This window comes from Fusarium solani (assembly GCF_023522795.1).
Source record: "Fusarium solani strain SB1 chromosome Unknown bctg00000004, whole genome shotgun sequence".
NCBI classification, from domain to species: domain Eukaryota; kingdom Fungi; phylum Ascomycota; class Sordariomycetes; order Hypocreales; family Nectriaceae; genus Fusarium; species Fusarium solani.
The window spans coordinates 3,082,051-3,104,982 of record NW_027072152.1 but is presented as its reverse complement, the minus strand read 5'-3'; the positions used below and the strand labels follow the sequence as shown (position 1 = coordinate 3,104,982).

The 22,932-nt window shown below is 52.2% G+C and overlaps 10 protein-coding genes across 10 annotated transcripts; 5 read left to right on the top strand and 5 right to left on the bottom strand.

The window, feature by feature from the left end:
• Positions 1–681: 681 nt before the first annotated feature.
• On the top strand, positions 682–2,188 carry MRS44_008042 (uncharacterized protein; the record flags this gene model as incomplete). The annotated part of the gene is made up of 4 exons (XM_065620748.1): positions 682–724; positions 762–1,945; positions 1,995–2,081; positions 2,132–2,188. The coding sequence occupies 4 exons, from the start codon at positions 682–684 to the stop codon at positions 2,186–2,188; spliced, it is 1,371 nt and encodes a 456-aa protein (XP_065476820.1).
• A 1,176-nt stretch (positions 2,189–3,364) lies between these two features.
• On the top strand, positions 3,365–3,925 carry MRS44_008041 (uncharacterized protein; the record flags this gene model as incomplete). The annotated part of the gene is made up of 1 exon (XM_046275923.2): positions 3,365–3,925. The coding sequence occupies one exon, from the start codon at positions 3,365–3,367 to the stop codon at positions 3,923–3,925; it is 561 nt and encodes a 186-aa protein (XP_046133939.1).
• A 3,241-nt stretch (positions 3,926–7,166) lies between these two features.
• On the bottom strand, positions 7,167–8,240 carry MRS44_008040 (uncharacterized protein; the record flags this gene model as incomplete). The annotated part of the gene is made up of 2 exons (XM_046279446.2): positions 7,167–7,766; positions 7,812–8,240. 2 exons carry the CDS (start codon positions 8,238–8,240, stop codon positions 7,167–7,169), a joined length of 1,029 nt encoding a protein of 342 aa, XP_046133940.1.
• An 838-nt stretch (positions 8,241–9,078) lies between these two features.
• MRS44_008039 (uncharacterized protein) lies at positions 9,079–9,731 on the bottom strand (the record flags this gene model as incomplete). The annotated part of the gene is made up of 2 exons (XM_046275924.2): positions 9,079–9,639; positions 9,693–9,731. The coding sequence occupies 2 exons, from the start codon at positions 9,729–9,731 to the stop codon at positions 9,079–9,081; spliced, it is 600 nt and encodes a 199-aa protein (XP_046133941.1).
• A 2,331-nt stretch (positions 9,732–12,062) lies between these two features.
• MRS44_008038 (uncharacterized protein) lies at positions 12,063–12,856 on the top strand (the record flags this gene model as incomplete). The annotated part of the gene is made up of 2 exons (XM_046269139.2): positions 12,063–12,186; positions 12,243–12,856. 2 exons carry the CDS (start codon positions 12,063–12,065, stop codon positions 12,854–12,856), a joined length of 738 nt encoding a protein of 245 aa, XP_046133942.1.
• Positions 12,857–13,830: 974 nt separating this feature from the next.
• On the top strand, positions 13,831–14,187 carry MRS44_008037 (uncharacterized protein; the record flags this gene model as incomplete). The annotated part of the gene is made up of 1 exon (XM_065620747.1): positions 13,831–14,187. One exon carries the CDS (start codon positions 13,831–13,833, stop codon positions 14,185–14,187), a length of 357 nt encoding a protein of 118 aa, XP_065476819.1.
• A 207-nt stretch (positions 14,188–14,394) lies between these two features.
• MRS44_008036 (uncharacterized protein) lies at positions 14,395–15,972 on the bottom strand (the record flags this gene model as incomplete). Its single annotated transcript, XM_046272702.2, has 4 exons — positions 14,395–14,559; positions 14,607–15,654; positions 15,702–15,805; positions 15,853–15,972. 4 exons carry the CDS (start codon positions 15,970–15,972, stop codon positions 14,395–14,397), a joined length of 1,437 nt encoding a protein of 478 aa, XP_046133943.2.
• Positions 15,973–18,266: 2,294 nt separating this feature from the next.
• MRS44_008035 (uncharacterized protein) lies at positions 18,267–19,829 on the bottom strand (the record flags this gene model as incomplete). The annotated part of the gene is made up of 5 exons (XM_046275925.2): positions 18,267–18,898; positions 18,949–19,263; positions 19,319–19,385; positions 19,481–19,613; positions 19,717–19,829. The coding sequence occupies 5 exons, from the start codon at positions 19,827–19,829 to the stop codon at positions 18,267–18,269; spliced, it is 1,260 nt and encodes a 419-aa protein (XP_046133944.1).
• A 1,333-nt stretch (positions 19,830–21,162) lies between these two features.
• Positions 21,163–21,779, bottom strand: MRS44_008034 (uncharacterized protein; the record flags this gene model as incomplete). The annotated part of the gene is made up of 2 exons (XM_065620746.1): positions 21,163–21,420; positions 21,495–21,779. 2 exons carry the CDS (start codon positions 21,777–21,779, stop codon positions 21,163–21,165), a joined length of 543 nt encoding a protein of 180 aa, XP_065476818.1.
• Positions 21,780–22,307: 528 nt separating this feature from the next.
• Positions 22,308–22,766, top strand: MRS44_008033 (uncharacterized protein; the record flags this gene model as incomplete). The annotated part of the gene is made up of 2 exons (XM_046275926.2): positions 22,308–22,380; positions 22,435–22,766. 2 exons carry the CDS (start codon positions 22,308–22,310, stop codon positions 22,764–22,766), a joined length of 405 nt encoding a protein of 134 aa, XP_046133946.1.
• Between the last annotated feature and the right edge of the window lie 166 nt (positions 22,767–22,932).

The window sequence follows — 22,932 nt, the reverse complement described above, 5'->3', positions numbered from 1 at the left end:
CTCGTCATGGGGCTTGAGGCCTCCAGACGTCAGATATTTGCTTGCAGCTACCCTGCGCCAAGTTTTCTCAGCTGCTGAATGATGCCAGGTATTTCACAGCTCAAAAGCCACCAACAACTGCAGGGTCGTGGCGTGAAAAAAAGATCAACGTGTACCAGAATATTGGACGCAAAAATAACACGCCCAAACTCGATGGATGGACCTAATGAGTCCCGTCTTACTCGATTTCAGGAACCAGGAGGTGGCGCAGACGTTGTGACCTCAAGGATAAGCCAGCTCCGGGACTATTCTCTTACGTAGGCTGAAACATTTGTCTACTTGGTCATCAATGTTGTAAGCTGAGAGTCAGCGATGGCTTTTTGAAAATACGAAGTATTACGGATAACAAGAATAATTCGCATTATCCCACACTCTTAATAATAGTCCAGTATTTCACCTGTATCCCACCGAATCCTCGCGTGGCCAACGTGTGATGCACCCACTTTCGTCATGTCAAAAATCTGTTGTGGGGACTTGAGGTGACAAAAAGGCTGCGCACAAAAGTTGCACCCTACTGAACAGCTATTTGTGTCACCTGAGCTAAAACTCTGGTGGGGTAATGTCTTCCCACTCCTCCAACCCTCCCACCATTTCTCTTCTTGACAGCAGCATTGCTCTTTCACCCTCACGTAGTTAGCCAAAATGGCAGCTCAAGTACCCACCGAAGCTCTCAAGGAGCTCAACGGTAAGCGTCTTCCCCGAACGAGGCTGTGAACCGTTAGACCCGGATCGAACTGACTCCGAGCGCCCCGCAGTGGCCGAAGGCTCTCAGAAGCCCGGCGCAACCGCCCAGTCCAAGACCGACGCTGCCGGCGACGAACACGGCGGCGATGATTCTGAAGACGAAGCCGATGGACACGTCGACGGCGCCGCCCCTACTGGCGAGGCCACCAAGAAGAAGAAGAAGAGAAAGCCCAAGAAGAAGAAGAAGCACCCCACCAGCCAGACTGACCCTCCCCGCGTCATGATCAGCCAGCTGTTCCCTAACAAGGCCTACCCCAAGGGAGAGGAGGTTGAGTATAAGGACGAGAACAACTACCGTACTACAAACGAGGAGAAGCGTCACCTGGACAACCTCAACAGCGACTTCCTGGCCGATTTCCGCGAGGCGGCCGAGATTCATCGCCAGGTGCGCCAGTGGACGCAGAAGAATATTAAGCCCGGCCAGACCTTGACCGAGATCGCCGAGGGTATTGAGAACAGCGTCCGTGCCTTGACCGGTCACGATGGCTTGACCGAGGGCGATGCCATGAAGGCTGGTATGGGTTTCCCTTGTGGTCTGAGCCTCAACCACTGCGCTGCGCACTACACTCCCAACGCCGGCAACAAGATGGTTCTGCAGCAGGAGGATGTCATGAAGGTGGACTTTGGTGTCCACGTCAACGGCCGCATCGTCGACTCGGCCTTTACCATGGCTTTCGAGCCCAAGTACGATAACCTGCTCCAGGCTGTTAAGGACGCCACCAACGCTGGTATCCGTGAGGCGGGTATCGACGCCCGAGTTGGCGAGATTGGAGGTGTTATCCAGGAGGTGATGGAGAGCTTCGAGGTTGAGATTGACGGAACCACGTATCCCGTCAAGAGTATCCGCAACCTGACGGGCCACAACATTCTGCCCTACAGCATCCACGGCACCAAGGCGGTGCCCATTGTCAAGAGTAACGATCAGACTAAGATGGAGGAGGGCGATGTCTTTGCCATCGAGACGTTCGGCAGCACCGGCAACGGATACGTCCGGGATGACATGGAGACGTCGCACTACGCGAAGCGAGGAGACTCGCAGCACGTTGACCTGCGCCTGAGCTCGGCCAAGTCTCTGCTCAACGTGATCAACAAGAACTTTGGCACGCTGCCGTTCTGCCGACGATACCTGGACCGCCTCGGCCAGGACAAGTATCTGCTTGGGGTGAGTGGTTGTGATGGCTGTTGTTGAAGGTGAAGCTAACAGTACGCAGCTCAACAGCCTTGTCAACAGCGGCATTGTCGAAGCGTACCCGCCCTTGTGTGATAAGAAGGGCTCGTACACTGCTCAGTTTGAGCATGTAAGTGAAGCTTGGCACACTGTGTGGTACTATTGACTAACGGTGTATAGACCATTCTGATCCGACCCACCGTGAAGGAGGTCGTCAGCCGTGGTGAAGACTACTAGCCGACACAATACAAAGGGAGCTATGTAATGGATTGCGAGAAGGACTCTGAAATATGGTTCCCATCTTTTGATGCGCGCATAGCCTCTTGAGGAAAATCTGTATAGTTTGATGACTTGAATTTGACAAAGTTGCAATGATCCATGCCTCCTGTTGCACAAGACAAGCAAGTATGCACTGCATTGAGCTGCCATTTACCACCTCCCTGGTGCCGAGCATGCATAAGCGCCTGGAATTGTTACCTCCGTAGTTGTGATGGATGCCCTCTATGCAAGTATCTGGCCATTTTGACGAGTCTGCAAGATCCCGATCGATGCGTCACAAAAACGTGGCTGACAGCGGGATCAGAAAAAGATGCAATTGTTCGAAACATGCCCCTTCTTGCACATTCCAGCATCGAGACCCTGAATTCGAATGATGCGAGCCACAGTTAATCCCTTCCCGATCTCGACGACCCAGAAAGAGGCTCTTGCGGCGGTTGGCCAATGCTTGGTCCTTGATCGCCAATGCCTTGCGTCCCTTCTCCGGTTTTTCCCCATCCTTTGACGCACTCGCCACCTTGTGGCACAGGCCCTCCAGCTTTTTTTGCTCCTCCTGCACGAGACCATCCTGTAAGACCCAGCTCCGAAGCGCGGCTCTGGGAGGGTAGAAAAGGCCCTCCTGCTGGCCGGGCCAATCGCAGCGTGGCAGAATCCCGAGGCTTTCTCGCGACCCGGACCGACCTTGCCACATGGGGCTAGACGCTGCACACATCGGGGCTAGCGTTCGCAGTGGCGACGCTCGGGCCAAGCTTCCGAAGGCCGGAGATAGCGAGCGTGTGCGAGGTCTTCTTCACATGCGGGATCAAATTTATCAAGCAGTGCCTCCCCAGATAAAGGCCGCATTCCCGCTTGCTCATCATTGCCCTCACTTCCGTCTACCTGCTTCTGATCGCCACCGGGGAATCTCTTGTCGTCGTCGTTTATTGCCTGGGATATTAATTGAGAGGCGTCTCCTTCCATCCTTCATTTATTTTCTGGCTCAGTTATCAACAGAGCCCATTCGTTCCTGTTCCTGATCCAGCCCCCCTCCGGCAGTACAGGAAAAAAAAAAAGCTTCCTACTCCGCACCGAACCTTCCATCAGCAACTCTTCCACCGACATCGACCTACGAGCTATCCTACGAATCCTACAGGCACAATGAAGGTCTTTTCCAACTCGGTCACCTTCAACTACTCGTGGGATGAGGTATCTTCAGCCAACTGGCGAAAGTACGGGCCCTGGAACAACAAGTCGGAGCACGTCATTGCCGTCGACACCCTCTCACGCGACGTCGACGCCGAGACGGGCATCCTCCGCACCGAGCGCTTGATCACCTGCAAGCAATCAGTTCCCGACTGGATCAAGACCATTGTCGGCAGCACCGGTGACGAGAGCTTTGTCTACGAGGCCAGCTATGTCGACCCCGTCAACCGCACCGTCACCATGGTGAGCCAAAACCTGACGTGGAGCAACCTCGTCAACGTACAAGAGGAGGTCATCTACAAGCCCCTGGGCGACCACCAGACCCAGTTCATCCAGACGGCCAACATCACCGCCCTGTGCGGTGGCTGGCAGCGCATCAAGAACAGCATCGAGGATACCCTGGTGCACCGCTTCAAGGAGAACGCCGCCAAGGGCCGCGAGGGCTTTGAGCGCGTCCTCCTAATGAGCCGAAAGGCCTTTGCTGAGGAGAAGGCGCGCCAAGGGCTGATGCTGTAAAAAAGCCATACGCCTCATCCCGCCGCCCGCTCCCCTTTGTTCCCTCACCGCAACCTCACACACTCTCTGAGGCTTGCGCACGACCCATCTCCACTACTCTCAAAGACCTGTTACACTACAGCAAAACCTGAGCTTTTTACGACGACACGGCAATTGTATACTTGGCGCGAAAAAAAGGGAGAGAGGATTCTTTTTTGAAGCATTTGCATATTGGTCAAGGCGTTTAGAGGGGGTTCCAAAAAAGTTTTTCTACGAAAAGAGCTGAAGCAACTTTTTTTTCTCTTCGCTCTCTGTTTTTCACGGGCAAACGAAGCCCGTAGTTTTGATTTCTTGGAGTTGTTCGGTTTATACCCCCGGTCTATTAGACAGTCGAGAGCATGTGAGCCCCGGGGAATGGCCCCGGGCTCAACGCCTAGAACGGGCTTTCTTGATAGAGTCACTGATTAGAATAATTGATCAAAGACGAAACGTTATGAACTCTTGCATTGGTTTCACCGCTTGGTTTGCCGTGATTAGTACTCTCCATATCATCGCATTGGTCCCCGAGCCAGCATCGTCGGCGAGGCCATATCGGCGACTATCAGAGCGTTGCACTCAAGACTGCCGAAGATAGACTCGGCACTTGCCAAGCCCAACTTCAACGGCACACCCGCCCTCGGCTGAACCGACCTCTTACACACCATCAGCGGTCGATTCCCGGCATTCGCTGTTCCTGTGGCTCAGCTCCTAAACATCCGTTCCCGTCCGGCCGGGCGAGAAGAGAGAAAACCTTCTCTCCCCGCAACGGTTTCTCCGCATGCGTTTGTGGGCCGGCTTTATCCGGAGAATGGGGGAGGTGGAGGGAAGACTGGAATGATTGGGTCCTTGGTTGAGGCTTGGCTTGGAGGGGATGAAGCTTTCTTGGCCTGGAAATCTATGTTTAGTGCACCGTTTTACACGTTGGAATGGTGGTGATTAGTAGTGAGTGATGTGTTGGTTGCTTGGTGGTGAGAGACGCTTAAGTTGAGGGGAGATTTGTGGCCTTGAGCTGTGTCACATGTCAGAGCGATTGTTGACTGGATAATGCTTGGAATGTCATGAGACAAATCTTGGCGTTTGTTTGGGTGATGAGTTTTGTGTCCAAGTTGCGGTGAGCTCCATCAAGTCGGCTGATAATGGATACCTATCTGGCACGTGAATCCTTCCCGATTGACTTCATGTCCTGTGAGTATATAAATCTGCACTACGGTAACCGTTCTATACAAAGAGAAGATAAGACAGTGTCAAGTGGTTATCTAGTTTTATAGAGGTAGACATTGCGCGAGTGTGTCATAGAGTCCAAGGCATAGGGAGGGCTCCTACTACTACGAAAAGAGAGAGAAAACCTGGATCGTCTCTCTTTTCACGTAGTTCGGTTGAATTGACGCCACTTATATAGTGTGTAGTTTGTGGGCACTGATCAGATAGATATGTATTTACTGCCAAGGCACTTGGCAACCGGTGGGCACTGACGACAAAGGGATGCAGTCACGCCTTGGCCCTGTTTGCTACTATTGTCAAAGCAAACAGTCCTTGACGATTAACGCTCATATGGAGCACAAATTAAGGTATCTTCTTGGTATCTTGAATGTGTCCAATGTTACAATTAAATCGCCCTGATAGACGCAATGGACCTTTGGTAAACTAGAGAGAATAAAAACGACGTCACACACCGAGACAAAGCCGAGCACACACTGACAAGGCTGGCAGAGCCTGATCTAAAATTGGGTGTCTTCAGGGTTCACCGGACTCGGGATGCATCAGATACCCGCATCCAGGGGACCTTGGCCAAACCTGGGTGCAACAACAAGGGAGTGATCCACAGGTGACGGGAGACACGGGAACTATCAAAGCAATGGAACATGGCCTGCAGAGGGTGCCTTCCGGGTTTGGAAAAGGAAAGGGTCTGGGGTTCCTTGTTTGTCACTGGATCATGCCACTGAGCCTGTGGTCTGATGCAGGCTTTATCCGGAAAAATAAGCAGAGCAGCACGGCTGTTGTTCAAACAGCCTCCATTGGAACAGCATTAGAGAAGACATGAATACAATGAAGCCTGCAACATTCATGACTGGAGAGGAGTGGGAACTTTGGCTCTGTTTGTCCCCTCGTCGTGTCAGGCACCAATGACTTTCCACTGTTGCCGCCAAGGAGCTGAGGCTGTCTTCCTTGGACCACGGAGCCCTGTCAAAGCTACTATGTCATCGAATCAAGCCATAATGCTGGCACATAAATCTCTGGCCAAGACTGTTTACTCTGATCTCTGGTAAATCACTCTGGCTATCTCTTTGTAGGTGTAACTGCGAATATGTACATGTGACTATTTGCTCAACAAAAGGGAGAGGGCTGGCTCAACAATGAAGGACACAAGGTAGCGGACCCTTCTGAGAGAGACAACTCTCGCCTGTGCTTGGCGTGGGTGGTGTAAGATTGGTGGTGAACTCAACGAGAAGTGTTCCCTGCTGCTTTGGACCTTGAACGAGCAACTCGAGTACCAGAAACCAGATGTAAGGGGACTGGTCCTCCCTGAAGGGACAGAATTCCTAGTCCACACCCGAAACGTAGTGCTCAAGAACAACACTGTCAGCTTCATTATTGATACGCTCCGTAGTACAAGTCCATGATGCTTGACTGGGTGTGCCAGCTAGAAGGTTTAGAGGAGCGAGCATCAGAGTGTCATGAAGGCACAGTTACTCGAAAGACAGCAAACATAACCAGAAAAGAAGCGATTGATGTAGCTAGCGAGTATCGTTGATAGTTAGAGCGCCACCCTGGCTGGCTCTTGAGTAAACCTTACATGAGGACTTCCCTGTCCTAATTGATAGCCTTCTGTCCTAATTGATCCCTTCCCTGTCATGATTGACGAATTCTGGCGGTGTCTGATGACATCTTGCGCTCATGGATTATTTCGTGTGTCGATGAATAACCTTGTGTGCTGATCGATGTTCGTTAGCACCGTCTTGTTCATCTAGTTGCTATTGCAGACATGAAGACACTTACCGAGTGATCCTTGACGGTACTCTTGACGAGTTTGAGATCAGTGCTCGCTGATCGATGACTTCCTTCGTTAATTGATAGCCCTCCTCCCGTGGGGTTGTAGTCGTTAGTCGTAAGTAAGCCAGCTAGAACTGGTCGAGTATGCTGCCAAGAAACAAATTCCTTCCATGTTGAGATGAATCTCCGTTGAGTCACGTAGTCGTGACGGTGAGCCGGTCAGTGGAACTGCTTAGTCGGCGTTCTCCTTCTCCTTGCCCTCAGCATTGTCATCTTCATTCTCGTCAGGGTTGGACTCGTCGGTGGCCATGTAGGCGTTTCCGTGACGAGTGTCTCCGAGAATGGCCTCCAACTGGGCACGGAGTCCGGCGTCACGCTCGTAACCCTCGCGGCGACGACGGATGATAAGGTCCTGGCAGTAGACCGTGAGAATACCCTGGATCTCTCCGTGGCGGCGGGGAGCCCAGCTCATGGCGGCACGGCCGGCAATGTGCCAGAGCTGCTTGGCCTGGTAGAGCCACTTGACCTCCTCTTCATCATTCTCGAGGACTTCCTCTCCTCTGTCGCGGAGAGCCTGGTGGAAGACCTGGGCTGTGTAGATGCAGCGGCGGAGGGCAGAAAGGGGAGCCTCTCCGAGGGCGGTGCTCTTGTAGGCTGGCATATCCTCGAGGTCCTCCTGGGTGAGTTCGTTGTGCATGGCCTGGAAGACCTCGCGCTCTTTCTCGGCACGCTTGATGCGGTCGGACTGCTCCTGGACGAGAACGTCGGTGACATAGGTGCTCTGGAGACCTTCCTCCTGGAACTTGCTGATGACCTGAAAGTCGTCCGCGAACTAAGCGGCGATTGCATTATCAAGTTGGTCACGAAGCAGGCGGACGTGCATTCGGTACAGCACAACCCGGCGGATGCTGGAGAGCCACTCGGTTTGGTCAAAGATGCCAGGATCATCGCCAGGGATTTCGGGAGTAGTGGTGAGAGCAAGATAGAGGTCCCAGGTGCGACGCATGACGCGGATGGAGCACTCGCCATACTTGGCGACGAGGGCCTTGGAGAGACCGTGAACCTGTTCCTGGTTTTGCTCCTGGTATTCCTGCAGCTCACGGCAGAGAGGGATGAGGCGCTCCTTGAGAGCCTTGTCAGTGAGATCGTCCATTTCGCCGATGGCCTTGTAGAGGTCAGTGTTGCGGCGGATAACGTGAGGAAGCGTCAGGGCAAATGGCTGGGGAGTAGGCTCCGGGTTCTGGCTGCCAACATCCTCGCACCAGGGCGGGTAAGCGGTGACGAGCTTCGAGGGAAACGGCGCCATCGTTAATAATGTTTGATAACGATGAAGCCGAGTATTGAGCTGTTGTGGTGAGGGTAGAGGACGAAAGGGCAGAGTCTGAAGGGGAGGAGGGAAACTCTGGTGAAGAGGAAATGACTCGGGAGGGGAAGACAAGCGGGGGAGAGTCTGAGATAGTTGCCACAGCAGCTTATCGAGTCTCTAGCTTGGTTGCCTAGATGTATCGATGACGGGGACCTTGCTGTCGCCTCCTCACTCGACAGCTATGGACGCAACAAACGAGGGGCATGAAAATAATGCGTGTGTGAGAGATCTCTGCAAGCGTCTCGCTGTAATGATGCTCTATATAATTCTGGTTATGAGTTATTTAGTGCATGCTGCTCTATATACTTCAAGTTCTGGGCGATTTTGCGCATGATGCTGTCCGCTGGAGGCTGGCACTGTCACTATTGGAAGCCTAGCTAGCTTCATGCACTGCTTTCAAACGAACGACACGATTCGAAAGAAAAGATCAAAAGGGTATCATTAACTTGGCTATTCTAGGGGCATCCTCCTCCACCCAGTCTTTGTTTTGTCTTTGTGTAAACAAGCATGAATATTCTCTCGTATGTGCTGTGCATGGTAACCCGGTATTCTGATGTAAGAGGCCACTTGGTAGAGTGGCCATTATCTCGACCGCATCCTCCTTGAAGTTTCAGGGGTCGTTACAAAGACGCATGATGATGGCCTCGCGAGGTCTGCGTAACTGGCCGCTCACCAGGCAACAGACCGGTTTCTTGCTGAGACAAGATATGTGCCCACGAGTCGAATACGAGTAGGTCACCTGCCTATCCCTGCGTACACTCACCCAGACTCTGAAAGTTCACGAGGCAGGAGGCTGGGGATTGTTGCCCACAGTCTTGTACAGATCCCGAAGCTCAAACTCATCGTGTCCTCCCTCAGGAATCTCTCCAACAACCCTCGCAGGCTGTCCAGCAACAACCGAAAAACTAGGGATGACCATATTCGGAGGGACCACGGTGCCGTCGAGGATCTTGACATAGTCCTTGACAATGGCAAACTCGCCAATGGTGCAGGCCTTGCCGATCTGGACGTGGTTCCCGACTGTGGCGGCCTGGACGACAGTGCCCTGGCCGACAAAGACGTGGTCTCCCATGCGCAGCGGCATGTAGGTGAAGCTGCCCTTGTACATGCGGCCGGGGGGACGCAGCAGGGCGCCCCGGGCGAGGAAGCAGTAGCGGCCGATGGCGACGGCGGTGTTGCTGGCCGGGGCGCCAGACGAAGAGGACGAGGAGGACGAGGGGGCTGTTCGGGAGAGGTCGCCGCGGATCATGACTTCGGGCTGGATGACGGTCTTGCCGCCGAGCATGATGTTTTGAGTTCCAACGAGGACAGCCCTGCGGGCCACCTTGTTGCCGGTGTCCTAGAGAGTCAGAGTCAGTGTCTGGGCATCAGAGGGGGTAGAAAGGTGCTCACCGTCTCAATGTACTCGCCCTTGGGCGCACGGCGCGACATGGTGGGCGGAAGACGATGCCGGGGCCGAGACGGAGACGGAGGAGGGAGGAGTCGGTCGAGTCGGTGTAGCTGGACCCGTGAAGGAGCCGAGAAGATGTGCAAGTGGGGCCGGTCATAACGTGGGGAGTCAGCTCGTGTAGTGTGGCATGACTTGTACGGAGTAGAACAACATCAATTGCTATGGTTATGCCTGTTGGCGCTGTTGGCAAGGCATATTGTGATTGTCAGGACCAACAGACACATTCAATTGAGTCTGCAGAGCGTCAATGCCTTGGGTTGGAAGCAGGGCCAACAGAGTCCAACTAACAGAGTCACCGTTAGTGACACAGCCCTCAGGTGAACGCCTTGTGCAACCCTCACAACGACATTTCAGGTGAGTATACGTAGGACCCAAGAAAAAGCCAAGCCTTTTGTTTTCGTCTTGACCGTTAAAACACTGTTTTAACACAGATCCCCCATGATGTTTTGGGTCCATCTCCATGCTACTTGACCTATCTCTGTGTAGCTTGGCTTGGGATCTAGCTTCAAACACCAAAACATACGCGAAACGTGGCTTCCCCCTCTTCCCGTGCCGTGCCGCAGTGGCTCTCATTGATCCTTGCTGAGGAGGGGAGAATGCTTCCAGCCGAGGGAAACGAGCCAACCACGCTTAGACAGCGCGTCTGTGGGCGCGTAATTCTCTGGGCACATAAACCATGCGCGCTGCACACGCACACAACGCTTCGGGACATTTCTTTCAGCTCCCGGTAAATACGGTAAGGCAATTAAAGAATGTCTCTCTTCTGTCACGTCTCTACTTGATTGCGTCTAATTTAATGCACGGAAAGGGAGGAGGAAATGAGGATGAGATTTGCCGTCTGAGCCCTTGCAGAGACGCTAAGCCTCCAAGTTACCTAGGTCAAGTTAGAGAATGGGGCTTCAGCTGAAACGACGGGCAGAGGCGAGGATTTTCAGATAGATGGGTTCGCCTATTTTGCTTCTTCCTCTCGTTCTTCGTTTGCCTCGCCGCCTGTCTCATCTCGACTTGATAGTGGAGATGGCATGCAAGCTGTAGCCTTGCTGTAGCTGCTGCTGCTGACCTCTTACGATTTCTTCTCGACTGGGGTACGCATTCGCAAATCGGAATCCTTGCTGATGCCAACTGTGGTGTCGTGGCCGAGCCCCGTTGGGTCCCCAAGACGCGGAATCGAGATGTCTAAGATGCCGAGTTCTTTTCTCTTCTTGGCTTTGAGGGGGGCTGGGGCAATAATGCAATCAGTCTCTCTCTCTTCTAGGTTTGGGTAGCTCTGCATTCATCGAGAAGCGAGCCAAGGATGGCTTTGCTATTGCTATTGCTACAGATATGGATACCCTTACTTACTTACCTCGTGCTGACCGTCCTTGGTACTTTATACCGGCAGGATCATAGCCGTTGCGGATCGTTGACGAGCCGTCTTGCTGCGCCTTCTCTCCAATTGCTAAGGTTCTAATTCCAGTAAAATTGATTCCAAAAAGTTTGACTGCCTACTATGGTTTAACCTGCTTACACTCCGCCTCTTTTACTCCCACGATACCACATCAACACATGCGGAATTTTTACTCAGGCTGACGGCATCAAGAATGCAAAAAGCAGAGCCCACATGATGGTCCTTTCCATCCCAGCCTTCTTTTCCTCTCACGCTAGGGTCGCCTCTGGACGCGGCCGCCCGGATCCCCTCCTCTTTTTTCTCACCTGCGCCGGTCAAGCGAACAGCGTTGCATTGCATGAGGCCCCTAGTCCGTTTATTGTTTTTCTCCTCTTGTCAGACTTGATGAGCAAGCAAACAAAGTTGTCTATTCTCAAACGGACCCCCTCAAGATTGCAGGCTCAGCACTTGTTTAGCTCTTGCTTGTCAAGTTGATATAAACCCTCGTTTCGTCTCCTCGTTTCAACTACACAACATCAATTCATCATCTCTTCTCTTCTCTTTCTCTTCTTCTGGAACTTCTTCCACACCACACCCTTGCTTGCCCAATCTCCACCCATCCATACCAACACCCCGCCTCTCTGCGCAACACTCTGCCGTTAAGCGCCCAGGTGGACACCCTTCATCCAGTGGCATCCCTTGGCCGTAGCGTTTATTATTAGCCTTGCCGCCTCTTGTCTTGTCTTTGCCCTTCCTTGCCGCGCGCCCGGTATAAACTCCATCAGACGCTCTTCCTCTTTTCTTTTCGTTTCGTCTACTACTCCCTCATAACCTCGTTCGTCTCTCTCCTCGTTGGTCAGCTGTTTCGAGATCGACACCATCTTTACCTCTTGATCTCAACGCCCCGTGTCTCATCCTACCTTGCTCCATCGTCAACTACATCACAATGCTCGCCAACTCCCTCTTCTTCCTTGCCTCAGCCGCTCTGGCTCTGGCTAACCCTGTTCGGTATCGTCCTGGCTCCAGCTGCACTACCTCGCGGCCTGAACCAGTTCTTCCTTCGACTGGTGGTGAGTCTAACACAAGCCATTGAAGCCTTGAAACAAAACACTGACACCATTTTTAGCTGAAGAGCTTCAGTCTCCTCCCCAAGGTGCTACCCTCAAGCACATCGCCCTTGGTTTCGGTATCCAGAACTACACCTGCAAGGGAGATGGCTCCGACGCCACCGCCGCCGGTGCTCTCGCCATGCTCTACGACGTAACTCACCTCTACCCCGGCCAGAGCCGTGTCTCCCTCTCTCAGGAGAAGTGGGCAGCTCTCACTGCCACTGCTCTCTCCAGTCACGAAATCCCCCTCAACCTCAACACTTACGGCATCGGAGCCTCCTCCACCAACCCCTTCCCCCAGGACGCCCCTCTTGAGCTCGACGGCTACAGGAAGATCCCCTTCGCCGGCCACCACTACTTCAACGCCAACGGTGTTCCCACCTTTGACCTCACCAAGGCCCAGCAGCTGCTCTTTGGCAAGAAGATCGCTGGTGTCAAGGCCCCTACCTCTGCCAGCGCTGGTCCTGATGGTACTGGCGCCGTTGACTGGCTCTACCTCGGCGATGCTGGTGGCAGCTACGGCGTCACCTCTGTCTACCGCGTCTTCACTGCCGGCGGTAACTCCCACGGCTGCAAGAGCGCCGGCACCGATAGCACCTCGTACACTGCCATGTACTGGTTCTACGGCTAAGCCTTCTACTCTCTCACACCTTTCATTTCACAATTACATATTTTCAGGATAGAATGGGGTTCTGGAGTTTATAAATGGTCACCTCACGATCGCTTTTATACCTATTTTGCACCCAAAAGGTCGCTTTCTCTCTCTTCGGCTTCTCAGGGCAGATACCACGGTTTCATACGGGGCATTTTTCTTTCCAAAAAAGGTTCACGATTGGAAGTCCTCTCATTCATGGCGTTGTTATTGTTTGTGTGATAGATACTGGTTCATGCATGGCGCATCTGGCAGGTTGATATGGGATTTGTTTTAATGGGACGGGGACAGGACAGAATAGGTAGCTAGTTAAACATCAACTGAAATGAGTTACATCTCAACATGTCTTTCAATGTGAAGCATTAAAGCCAATTTGCAACGTGATGGTGGTTGATTGTATTCACCTACAGGTAAATGTGGTACGAACATTAAATGCGTGCTCCCCAGGCAAGTCCCCAAAAATAAATTCTACTGAGTCTTCTCTCTGAACAGATGTAATTTGTCGGGCATTCTCGGGTGTACAAGTGAAGTTTAATTGAAAGGTTCACCCTCGACCATCTCTCAAGAGTGACTTACACGCACCAAATAGAAAGCATGTTCTATCGACGGATGTCATATTGTATACATCAACATGAGGCAACATTTCATGTAATTTCTCTTTTTGTAAAAGTGACTGTAGTCGTCTGGTGATGCTCTGGCCAGACTTAATACTCAAATGCCGCCGTCATAGAGCGGCTCATCCCATTCCCGCAAAAGCTTCCTCTCAAATCGGCCAGAATAAAACATGATATTAAGAGCTTGACTTTTGACCCTGTGCAATCCGTTAATTCTTCTCCATAAAATTCTTCAACAACTCGTCGTGAACTGGCATCTTGTCTTGAGAGAGGTCTTATCCACCACCCCTGACCCAACAGACACTCCATCTGACACGCCCAGATACAACTACAGCAACCATGCTTCGAGCACCTTTACGTCGAAACGTTACTTCGGCTCTTGCCAGAGCCCGGACAACATCAAGCCTGCGCACCTTCCAGGCACCAGCGCAGATCCTCCTCCAACAGCAACGAGTTCGAATCCACCAAAAGACTCCAGACCAGCAACAACCTCAACCACAGTCGAAAAAGAATCGAAAGGATGCTCAGAACCCTCACAAGCAGGTTGAGCCTCTCAAGACACAATCTAAACAGCAAAAAGATGCCCAGGGGATAGCACACGAGCCGATGGATCATGATAAGGATGATTTCAGCGGTGTTCTTTTGGTGACACTCATATCCGACCTGATTCACGACCTGACCCATGACTGCCACTAGAAACACCTGGGGGGAGCAGAAGCGAGGCTTTGGAAGGCAATATTGGGCCTCGCGGGAGGAGAGAGAGAGATGACCACAAGTTTTGGGCGATGACGGCCGAATCCCCACTCACAAATGGAAAAGAGAATGAATCAGTTCAAGGCTGACAGTCTCTAACCTATTATTTAATAGAACCTCATTTAGTTGCTAGTTGAATTGTTGCTACACTCAACCCTCATTCTTCTCAGCATCCTGCTCCTGACTCTGGTTCAGGCCCCTTGTCTCACAACCCATAGCTTCCTTTTCTTTAAGATACTTGCGATCTTTGTAAGTCAACACCGCACACCATAGAACCAAGGCGATACAACACGCAATCATAGCCCACATCCCTCTCTGCACACAAGTTAGACAGATGTGACACCTCAGATTAAGGGACTTACAATGAACCAGGGAGCCATTGAAGCCCCGTAGAAAACAATGCTCCACCAGGCATTGACGGCGTTGCTGCCGACGTTCATGCCCGCGAGAACGACGCCTCGAAACATGGCGGACTCGTGACGCATGGTGTCGTTGCACCATGCAAAGAACGTGGCCTGGCAGGCGTAGACGGAACCAGCCCAGTAGTATGCCGCAAACGTGACCCTCGATGACGCTGAGCTTGTTGGATCCTTGGAAGCTACCAAGATCATGATGGACGTTGCAATGCCAGTCACTCCGATAAAGTAACCCACGAGGTGACGCTTCCCTCCTAGAAAGTCTGTCAATGTAGCCCAGAACATGGTTGAAACAATGCCCACGGCGGGAACGCCGGTTGGGTAATTGTTCAGCTGGGAAACAGTATAAGTATTGGTCGGGTGGTTCTGCATGTAAAGGGCGAGGAGGGCGTTGGAGCTAAACGATTCGGTCTCGCCGGCGATGATCCAGAGGATGACGAACCCCCACCAGAACCAGGACGTGAGGACGCTTCTGGCGAATCTGAGTGTGAGAGGAGGTCGTTCTTCTAATGGCGGGACTCGTGAGATTGCCAGAGTTTTTTCCTCTTCGGTGAGGTAAAAAGCTGTTGTCGTATGTGGTGTATCCGGGAAGAGCAAGAAGCCATACACAGCGACAGGAATCGTAATGAGACCGTCAATAATGAATAGCCACCGCCATCCACTCAACCCACTCAGACCATCCATACTCTCATGTATGCCCGTCTGTATAAAACCTCCGATGAAGGTGCCCGCCAGGCCAGAAGCGGTAAAGATGCCGCTCCTCTTCCCCAGTTCCCGTTCAGTATACCAAGACCCAAGGATGTAGTGGGTGCCGACAAATGTAGAAGCCTCGCAGATGCCCTGGAAGAAGCGGATCGCCATGATGGACTGGGGGTTGCGGGCAGAGGCGGTAACCATGGTGAGGGCGCCCCAGAGGAGCATCATGAGGGGGAACCATATGCGAGGCTTGATGTATTGAAGGGACAGGTTCGACGGGATCTGGCCCAGGACATATCTGCGAGACGTGTTAGAAGTGGCTGGTCATTGAGAGTGAAACCGTACCCGACGGTGAAGCAGGTCAAGACCTGGTTCAGCTGGTCCCCCTTGAACCCGACCTCATCCCTCATGCCGGAAACATAGGCATTGTTAATGTTCATGCGATCGAGCTGTCTGATTATGAGCACATGAGAGCTGTGAGGGAAGGGCAACGTACGTAGTTGACGAGATAACTCAGACAGCAAAACGTCAAGATGAAAAAGTCAATCTTTTGCACCAGACGCCGCTCTCCAGGCTTGTAGTCGACATGTAGATAAGCCTTGACCCTCGAAAACATGTTGACGGCTTCAATCGCATTGTTGAATGACGCAGAAAGTAGAAGAGAGTCGCCGGGGAGGTCTGGTCGAGGTGAGACAAGGTTTGGCCCGTGTGACGGCTCATTCTGTCCAAGATCATCAATCCGCACATCAATCGTGGGTCGAGCGGGTTTTATCCACTTTGCAACCGACTCTAGCGCCTCACCTCGCATTCAACTGGGAGCGTTTCATACAAAGTGAGGTTATCTTCAAAGACTTGTTTGCATTGTCAAACAAGACAAGCGTGAACTTGACACGTTGAGTTTAACATGGTGCAAACAGCTTTGAATGCTTCAAAGCTTATCGTCATGCCTGATTTGGAAGACAATTGGTGCACAATAGTAAATGACCATGTAGTTATTCCTTTCTTCGACTTTGCTTATCGCTGGATCGACCTCTTACTTCCTTCAATCGATCAAGTAGACGTCATCCTCTACCCAGAAGCCTACGGATGATCAACACTCCAAGAACCTAGCATCACCACTGCGCAGCGCCTCTTCAAGCTTTGGATACGAGATCCCAGCTACGTCAACGTCACGATATCCTTCGATAAAAGGACAATGGTCTCTTGCCACTTACAAGTTGATACAGTACTTGACCGGCACCGGCTCTCGCACCTCAGTTCTTGGCCGCACAATTGCCTCGATGAAACCCCTGTCTATGACAGTGTTGGAATAGCTCACGAATGACAGAAACTCGTTGCGAGAGCCATCATGCCAGCGAAACCTCCGCACGACATATCAGCCACTTCCAAGAACAACTCCAAGACGTCTCAACGTCTGTTGTCAGTTTTACACCCAACACTGAGTATTGAAACCAGAGCAATTCCGAGTCAGCTACCGCGATGAAAAGCACTACAAGCATGCTTTAACATGCCGAATACGTCCACGATAGTGATCATGGCCGAAACAGCCCGCGGCCTCAGATAGGGCCAACTCCGACAATACCATGTCCACTTACCCTGCTGTCCAAGGTCAACATGATCACGAGGGAGGAAACTAACGCGAGAGTGAAAGAAGATACCACGCAAAGAAGCTACGAACTTTCGCATCAAGATCCTCAAGACACTGGTGCCGACTGAGAGACAGCACTATCGAGACGAAGGAGCTGGACAGACGCATTACGCACATCAAGTGAGTAATGGAATTTTGAAGTTGGCCATTTCCGTTGAAGTATGCCCTTGCGAATAACACGAGTAGATATTTTGGTACATCAACTTGAATGTTCCGAGTTGACATAGCACCAAGACTGTCCTGGGCGGATTCTCATAATCATTTTTACTCTCCTATTATTTTCTTCTGATAATAAGTATGTTAGAGAAAAGGAGAACAACTAAAGACCTACTAGATCTTATCTTGCTTCATTATTCTGTCCTTGTGTTGGGATAGATGTCAAGAATGTGTGTCGTTTATCCGCTCCCTTCCCTTAGTAGACCACTTACGGTACACGAATCAAAGTAGAAAAAACAGTGACATATCTGGCACAAGATAAAGAGCTTCTGAGCTATGAAGTCGGGAACTGTGGAATCCGTAGTTGGAGTGGACTACAGCGAGAAGCCGTCGCCTTGATCTCAAAACAAGGTCAATGTTGAGACCATTATCCACTCAACACCTTGAACACGGTTAAGAAAGACTAGTTAGTATATAGTCTCCCTCAGAAGACTGAGAGATGACACCAAGGTGATGCATGGTTTGTCCGTTAGTCTTGAGCTGGTGGTAGGACTGAGAGCATACTACAGTAGCTTTTGGCAATAGCAAAGCCCATCCTCGAGGCTAAGGAGTAGATCACAAATTGCGCTTCAATGGAGTCGCCCAAGTTCAAGTACAAAGCGATCATAAGTAATCTGGGCGTATGTCTTTATGTATGTTCATATGTATAGCATAGCCGCCTATCAAATTGCTCGTCCACTCCTATTTCCGGCATATACTTGATCATGACAAAACACCAACACAGGCTACGACACAACAAGACAACAGAAAAGGACGATATAATATATCTCGTATCTCGTTTTGTAGAAAGTATAAAAAAAGACGAGGGGAATCGACCCTCTATCCTTCACGCCACATGCATCAGACATGTCTTTCTCGCCGCCATCCAAGCTACCATGGCTGTCTGTTCCCCGACTCTCCCGGTTCGGGCATTAAGCTCTCGAAAATTATCCAAGGCCGCGTCTTCTCCTTCCCTGAAGCTCTTTTTTTGTCTTTTGACCATTGTGTCTCTGATTCTTCTAGAATAGAGCTCGCTGTCTACCGTCTCCTGTTGATAGACTATGTGTCTACCTCCTCGATGCGTCGAGGCCACCCTGGAGATCCTGCTCGAGTCCCGCGTGTCCGTGACCAACATATTCTTGTGGTCGGGGGTCCTCAGCAGTCCACTGGTTGCCGCTCTGGGGCATGGGGACCTGGGCGCCGCCCTGCTGGCCAGGAACACCGCCAGCACCACCCTGTCCGGGAACGGTGCGGACGAGCTGTCGGAATCGCATCACCTCGTCCAAGATCATGCTGCGCATCTGACCGACATCCTCAACCACCTCAAAGTCGAAGTTGAAGGTGGTGGGGCAGTCAGGCTCGTCCGAGGCGTCGTGCCAGATGTGCAGGTAGGGGTGCTCAAGAGCCTGCTCCACGCTGATACGAGATGAGGGGTCAAAGGCAAGCATCTTGTCGAGGAGATCGAGGGCATCTGGGTTGGCCTGGGGGAACAGGCTGGGGAAGGGCTTCTTGGGCATGAATGGCAGGTTGCGCACGTATTCCTGGGCTCGGGGAGATCCAATGCGCGAGAGCGTCTCCTCGTTGGGGGTTCCGAGGATGTGGAGGATCTGGTTCAGCTGGTCAACGTAGTCGCGACCCTTGAAGAAGGGTCGGCCGCCCAGCAGCTCGGCCAGAATACAGCCGACGGACCAAACATCAACTACTCAAGTTAGCAAAACACACATTACTCCAACATAGGCCATCACATACTAGCTTTGGTGTAGCTCTGGAAGCTCAGCATAATCTCAGGAGCTCGGTACCAGCGAGTAGCGACGTATTCGGTCATGTAGCCGGCATTCTCCTCAGGGTCGACCGAGAAACCTCGGGCCAGACCGAAATCGCAAATCTTGAGCTCGCAGTCGGCGTTGACCAGCAGGTTTCCGGGCTTGAGATCTCGGTGCAGGACGTTGGCCGAGTGAATGTACTTGAGACCGCACAGGATCTGGTAAATGAAGGACTGGAAGTGGGCGTCGGTGAGGGGCTGGCCAGAACGGATGATGGCCGCCAGATCGCACTCCATCAGCTCTGTCACCGCGTCAGCTCATCTTGTGCACATCTCTCCCAGGTATATCTGACTAACCCTCGTACAGGTACGTCTCGTTAAAGTTGTCGGGTCGAGGAATGTCCATGTCGTACAGACATGTGATCTGTTGGTCGGGCATCAGCATACATGTCGTTTTACGTCTGTTGGTCGGGATGCGCCGGGGCTGAAACAGCTCGAGGTGGTGGGTGGGCGACTCACGTTGCGGTGGCCGCGAAAGTGCTGGAGCAGCTTGATCTCGCGCAGGGCGCGCTTTGCGAGAATCTTTTTGCTAAAGACATTTGTGACCTTCTTGATAGCGACGCCTTCGTTGGTCTGGTTGTTGACGGCAGCACTACATCTCCCGACGAGGCGGGGCTGTCGTCAGCAAATGCGGCGGGGTAGAAAGAGAAAGAGGGCAGCAACAGCACTCAGGCGCAGGGTAAAGAGAAACTCACCAGACGATGCCGTAGGCGCCCTGTCCAAGCTCCTTGGTGACGGTGTAGCGCTCATCGACGATAAAGTCCTGGTTGAAGACCTTGAAGACCTTCCGTCCTTGGAGGTCGGACATGGTGAGAGAGTGTGTGCGGGACGATTCGGCGGGGTAAGAGAGCTCTGAGAGAAGCTGTCGTCACCAGACAACGAACGGCAGCGCAAAGTGAAGATGCTTGTGAGAAAGCAAGAAGGAGGAGACAAAGGGCCCCCAAAAAAAACGTCAGCGCGTCGCGATATATGTATGTAGTTTGGTGGCACACGCTTTGGGTTGGCCTTTTGAGCGATGGATGGAAGGGGGGATGAATGGATGGAGCTCTCATGGTGCCCGAGCCATGGATGGATGGACTCTCTCAGCTGCAACCATTGGGGGCCGTTTCTGAGCTGCTACTGGCGGGGATCTCCAGGGCTGCTAGCCCCCGCAGCCAAGGTCACCGCCTGGCCGTGTGGCTGATTTGCTGAGCTCGCGGCCCCCACAGGGTGCGCCACCCAATCAGACGCCGTATCAAGCTCTTCACCTCGTAGCCGCGCGACAACGACAAAGCCTGTCACCCCTGATTTTGCTTGAATCACATAAAAAACATGCCGGGTTTGGGCGTTACAGAAAGGGGGAGAATCCTCGTGTTTGAGAAATGTGCACGATAAGGTGCTGCATGCCGCTGATTCTAGTCTTTGTTCGGGACGGAAACACTGTCGCCAAGCCCAGTTCCAGCGCCGGTTCGTACCCAAGCCGCACGCCGTCCTGTGCCACACGTGAGGGGGCTGAGCAACAATCATCAACTGCACCGTGGTCAGCTTCTCTGGTCAGCATTTCTCGGCAAATGGACACACCCACTCACTCGTCGCGAGATAAAGAAAATTCAAATGTCTTGTCGTGGACACATGTCATTTTCTCACCCCGGAGCCCGGAACCCCCGATGTAGCTGCATCTCCGTCTGAGGTGAGGACGCAACTTGCTCGTCAGTCTTTTCATCCTCGTCAACCCAATTTGAGCCCTCCGGCCACTAGGCGGCCGCATGGCGACCCGGGGAACGTAGGGCTGAATCTCGCAAGTGGGACTCATCAAAGCCGAAAGCAAACACTGCACTGCCGTTGGTGAGTTTTTACTTTCTCTCCTCGTATGGACGTACGTGTGTTCGTATGTAAGCCAGCCACGGATTGTCTGGGCGGTCCGCGCCGCCGGAATCTGAGACATGGTTTCAACTGCTTCTGTTGGATCGACGTCGAATCAACTAATTTCCAAAACGAACCATCTCGCCGGAACCCTTCAGCCAATGGCCATCGGATGTCTGTCGTGTAATATCGCAGGTAATAGTCTAATTCATCTCTAGCACGTCTATCCCCTTCTCTCTATGCACATATATCGGGTATTAATTCCACCTCTTCCTCTCTTCTCCCCCTTTAACCGTCGCCTACTCCTCCTCGAGGATCTCCTTGAGAAAGTTCTTGGAGAACCTCGAGCACTGCTCAAACGCCTTGGAGAAACCCTCATTTCCTCCGTAATAGGGGTCGTTGACAATCTCGGGCCGCTTCGTCCCGCTGAACTCGCCAAACAGCATCACCTTGGCCTTGGAGTCTGGGTTGTTCTTTTGTAGCCGGTGGAGATCCGACAGGTTTGACCGGTCCATGGCGAAGATGTAGTCGAACTTGTTAAAGTCGCTGGGGTGAAACTGCAAGCCGACGTTAGTGAGTCTCAAGTTATGCACCGCCGCCGATTGAGTTGACAGGGGGGATGACAACATACCCTCCGCGCGAGATGGTCGTAGTCCGTAATCCCGTTGGCCTCCAGAGTCGCCATGGTCCTGTCATCCGGGGGTTCGCCGCTGTGGTACGCAGCTATCGCGCCTGTTAGCAGGATGGCCTCCTTTTCCATGCCCAATTCAAACACACCTGTGCCGCAAGAGTCGATGCGCCCAATCCTACCCCCAACCTCGGGCTGCTTGGCAAGGTTCTGGAAGATGCCCTCTGCCATGGGCGAGCGGCAGATGTTGCCTAGGCACACAAAGAGGACTGACACTGGTTCCGGCATGGCTGCGCTGCTGTACAGTATCTCAGATGTCACTTGCAGACAAGGAGAAAAGGAGGGAGATTCGAAATGTCGATTTGTCGCGACGAGTGACGTGACGGCCCGATGCGCGCCATAATAATTGCTGATCTGCCCCGCCATCTCATTTTCTGGCATGGAGGGGTCCCTTGTACTGTTATTATGCCATGTCCGCACTGTGTGACATCGAGCAAAAGTCACGTGTATTCGTGTCTAGCTGGCGCTCGAGCTACTGAATCTATGGCTGACAAGACGCGCTCTGATTGTTGGAGACGTGTAAGCATCGTCACCCGTCTCAAGCCACCGGAGGGAAGTCTGTCCATGTGCCCCGCTTCGTAAATGAGACTTGAGAGCGTGAATGAGCGTGAATGAGTCTCAGGATGGGTTATAAAAGGGGAATGTGGCCTTTGGAGCCTTAGGTTGAACTCTCTTCTCTTTGTCTGTAGCCATTGCCCATCAACAGCCTCATCCCTCAAGTTTTTACTCAAATATTTATTCACTGCCTATCCCAAAATGTCCGATTGGAAGCCTCCTGCTTTTGGAACCCCCGTCTGGATGGGTATTCCTGCCCATGATGTTGGCCGTGGTGAGTGTTGTACCTTGACCCCCTCTGCACCCAGTCTCACTTACAACCCTATAGCGTCTGAGTTCTATGAGACGGTCTTCAAATTCTCCTTCAAGGATAACTCCGAAAAGTATCCCAAGGAGCAGATCCGGATGTTCGACTTTAATCCTAGCCTGGGCCTGACGGGCGGCATCCAAAAGGCCCCAGACCACACTGGTCACTTTGCCCCAGGCAAGGGTGGTATCTGCGTGTACTGGTTCGTCGAGAATGTTGACACCATCGGTCCCATCATCGAGAAGGCTGGCGGTAAGATGTTGAGCGAGAAGGAGAAGGAGGGTGATCATGGTTTGTTCCGTTTCTTTGAGGACACTGAGGGGACTGTTGGTGCGGTTTACCAGATGGTTTAGAGTAGGCTGTTGGAGTTGGGATGTGACATTTAATTGTCAAATTTTGAACGAGCTAAAACTCATGTCTTTATTTTTCATTATCTTGATCAAGTATCGTCTCTTGAGATTATACCAAGTATTCTGTTTGAGGTGTTCCTGGTGTCAATGGATCCCAGTTGAGTTTGGC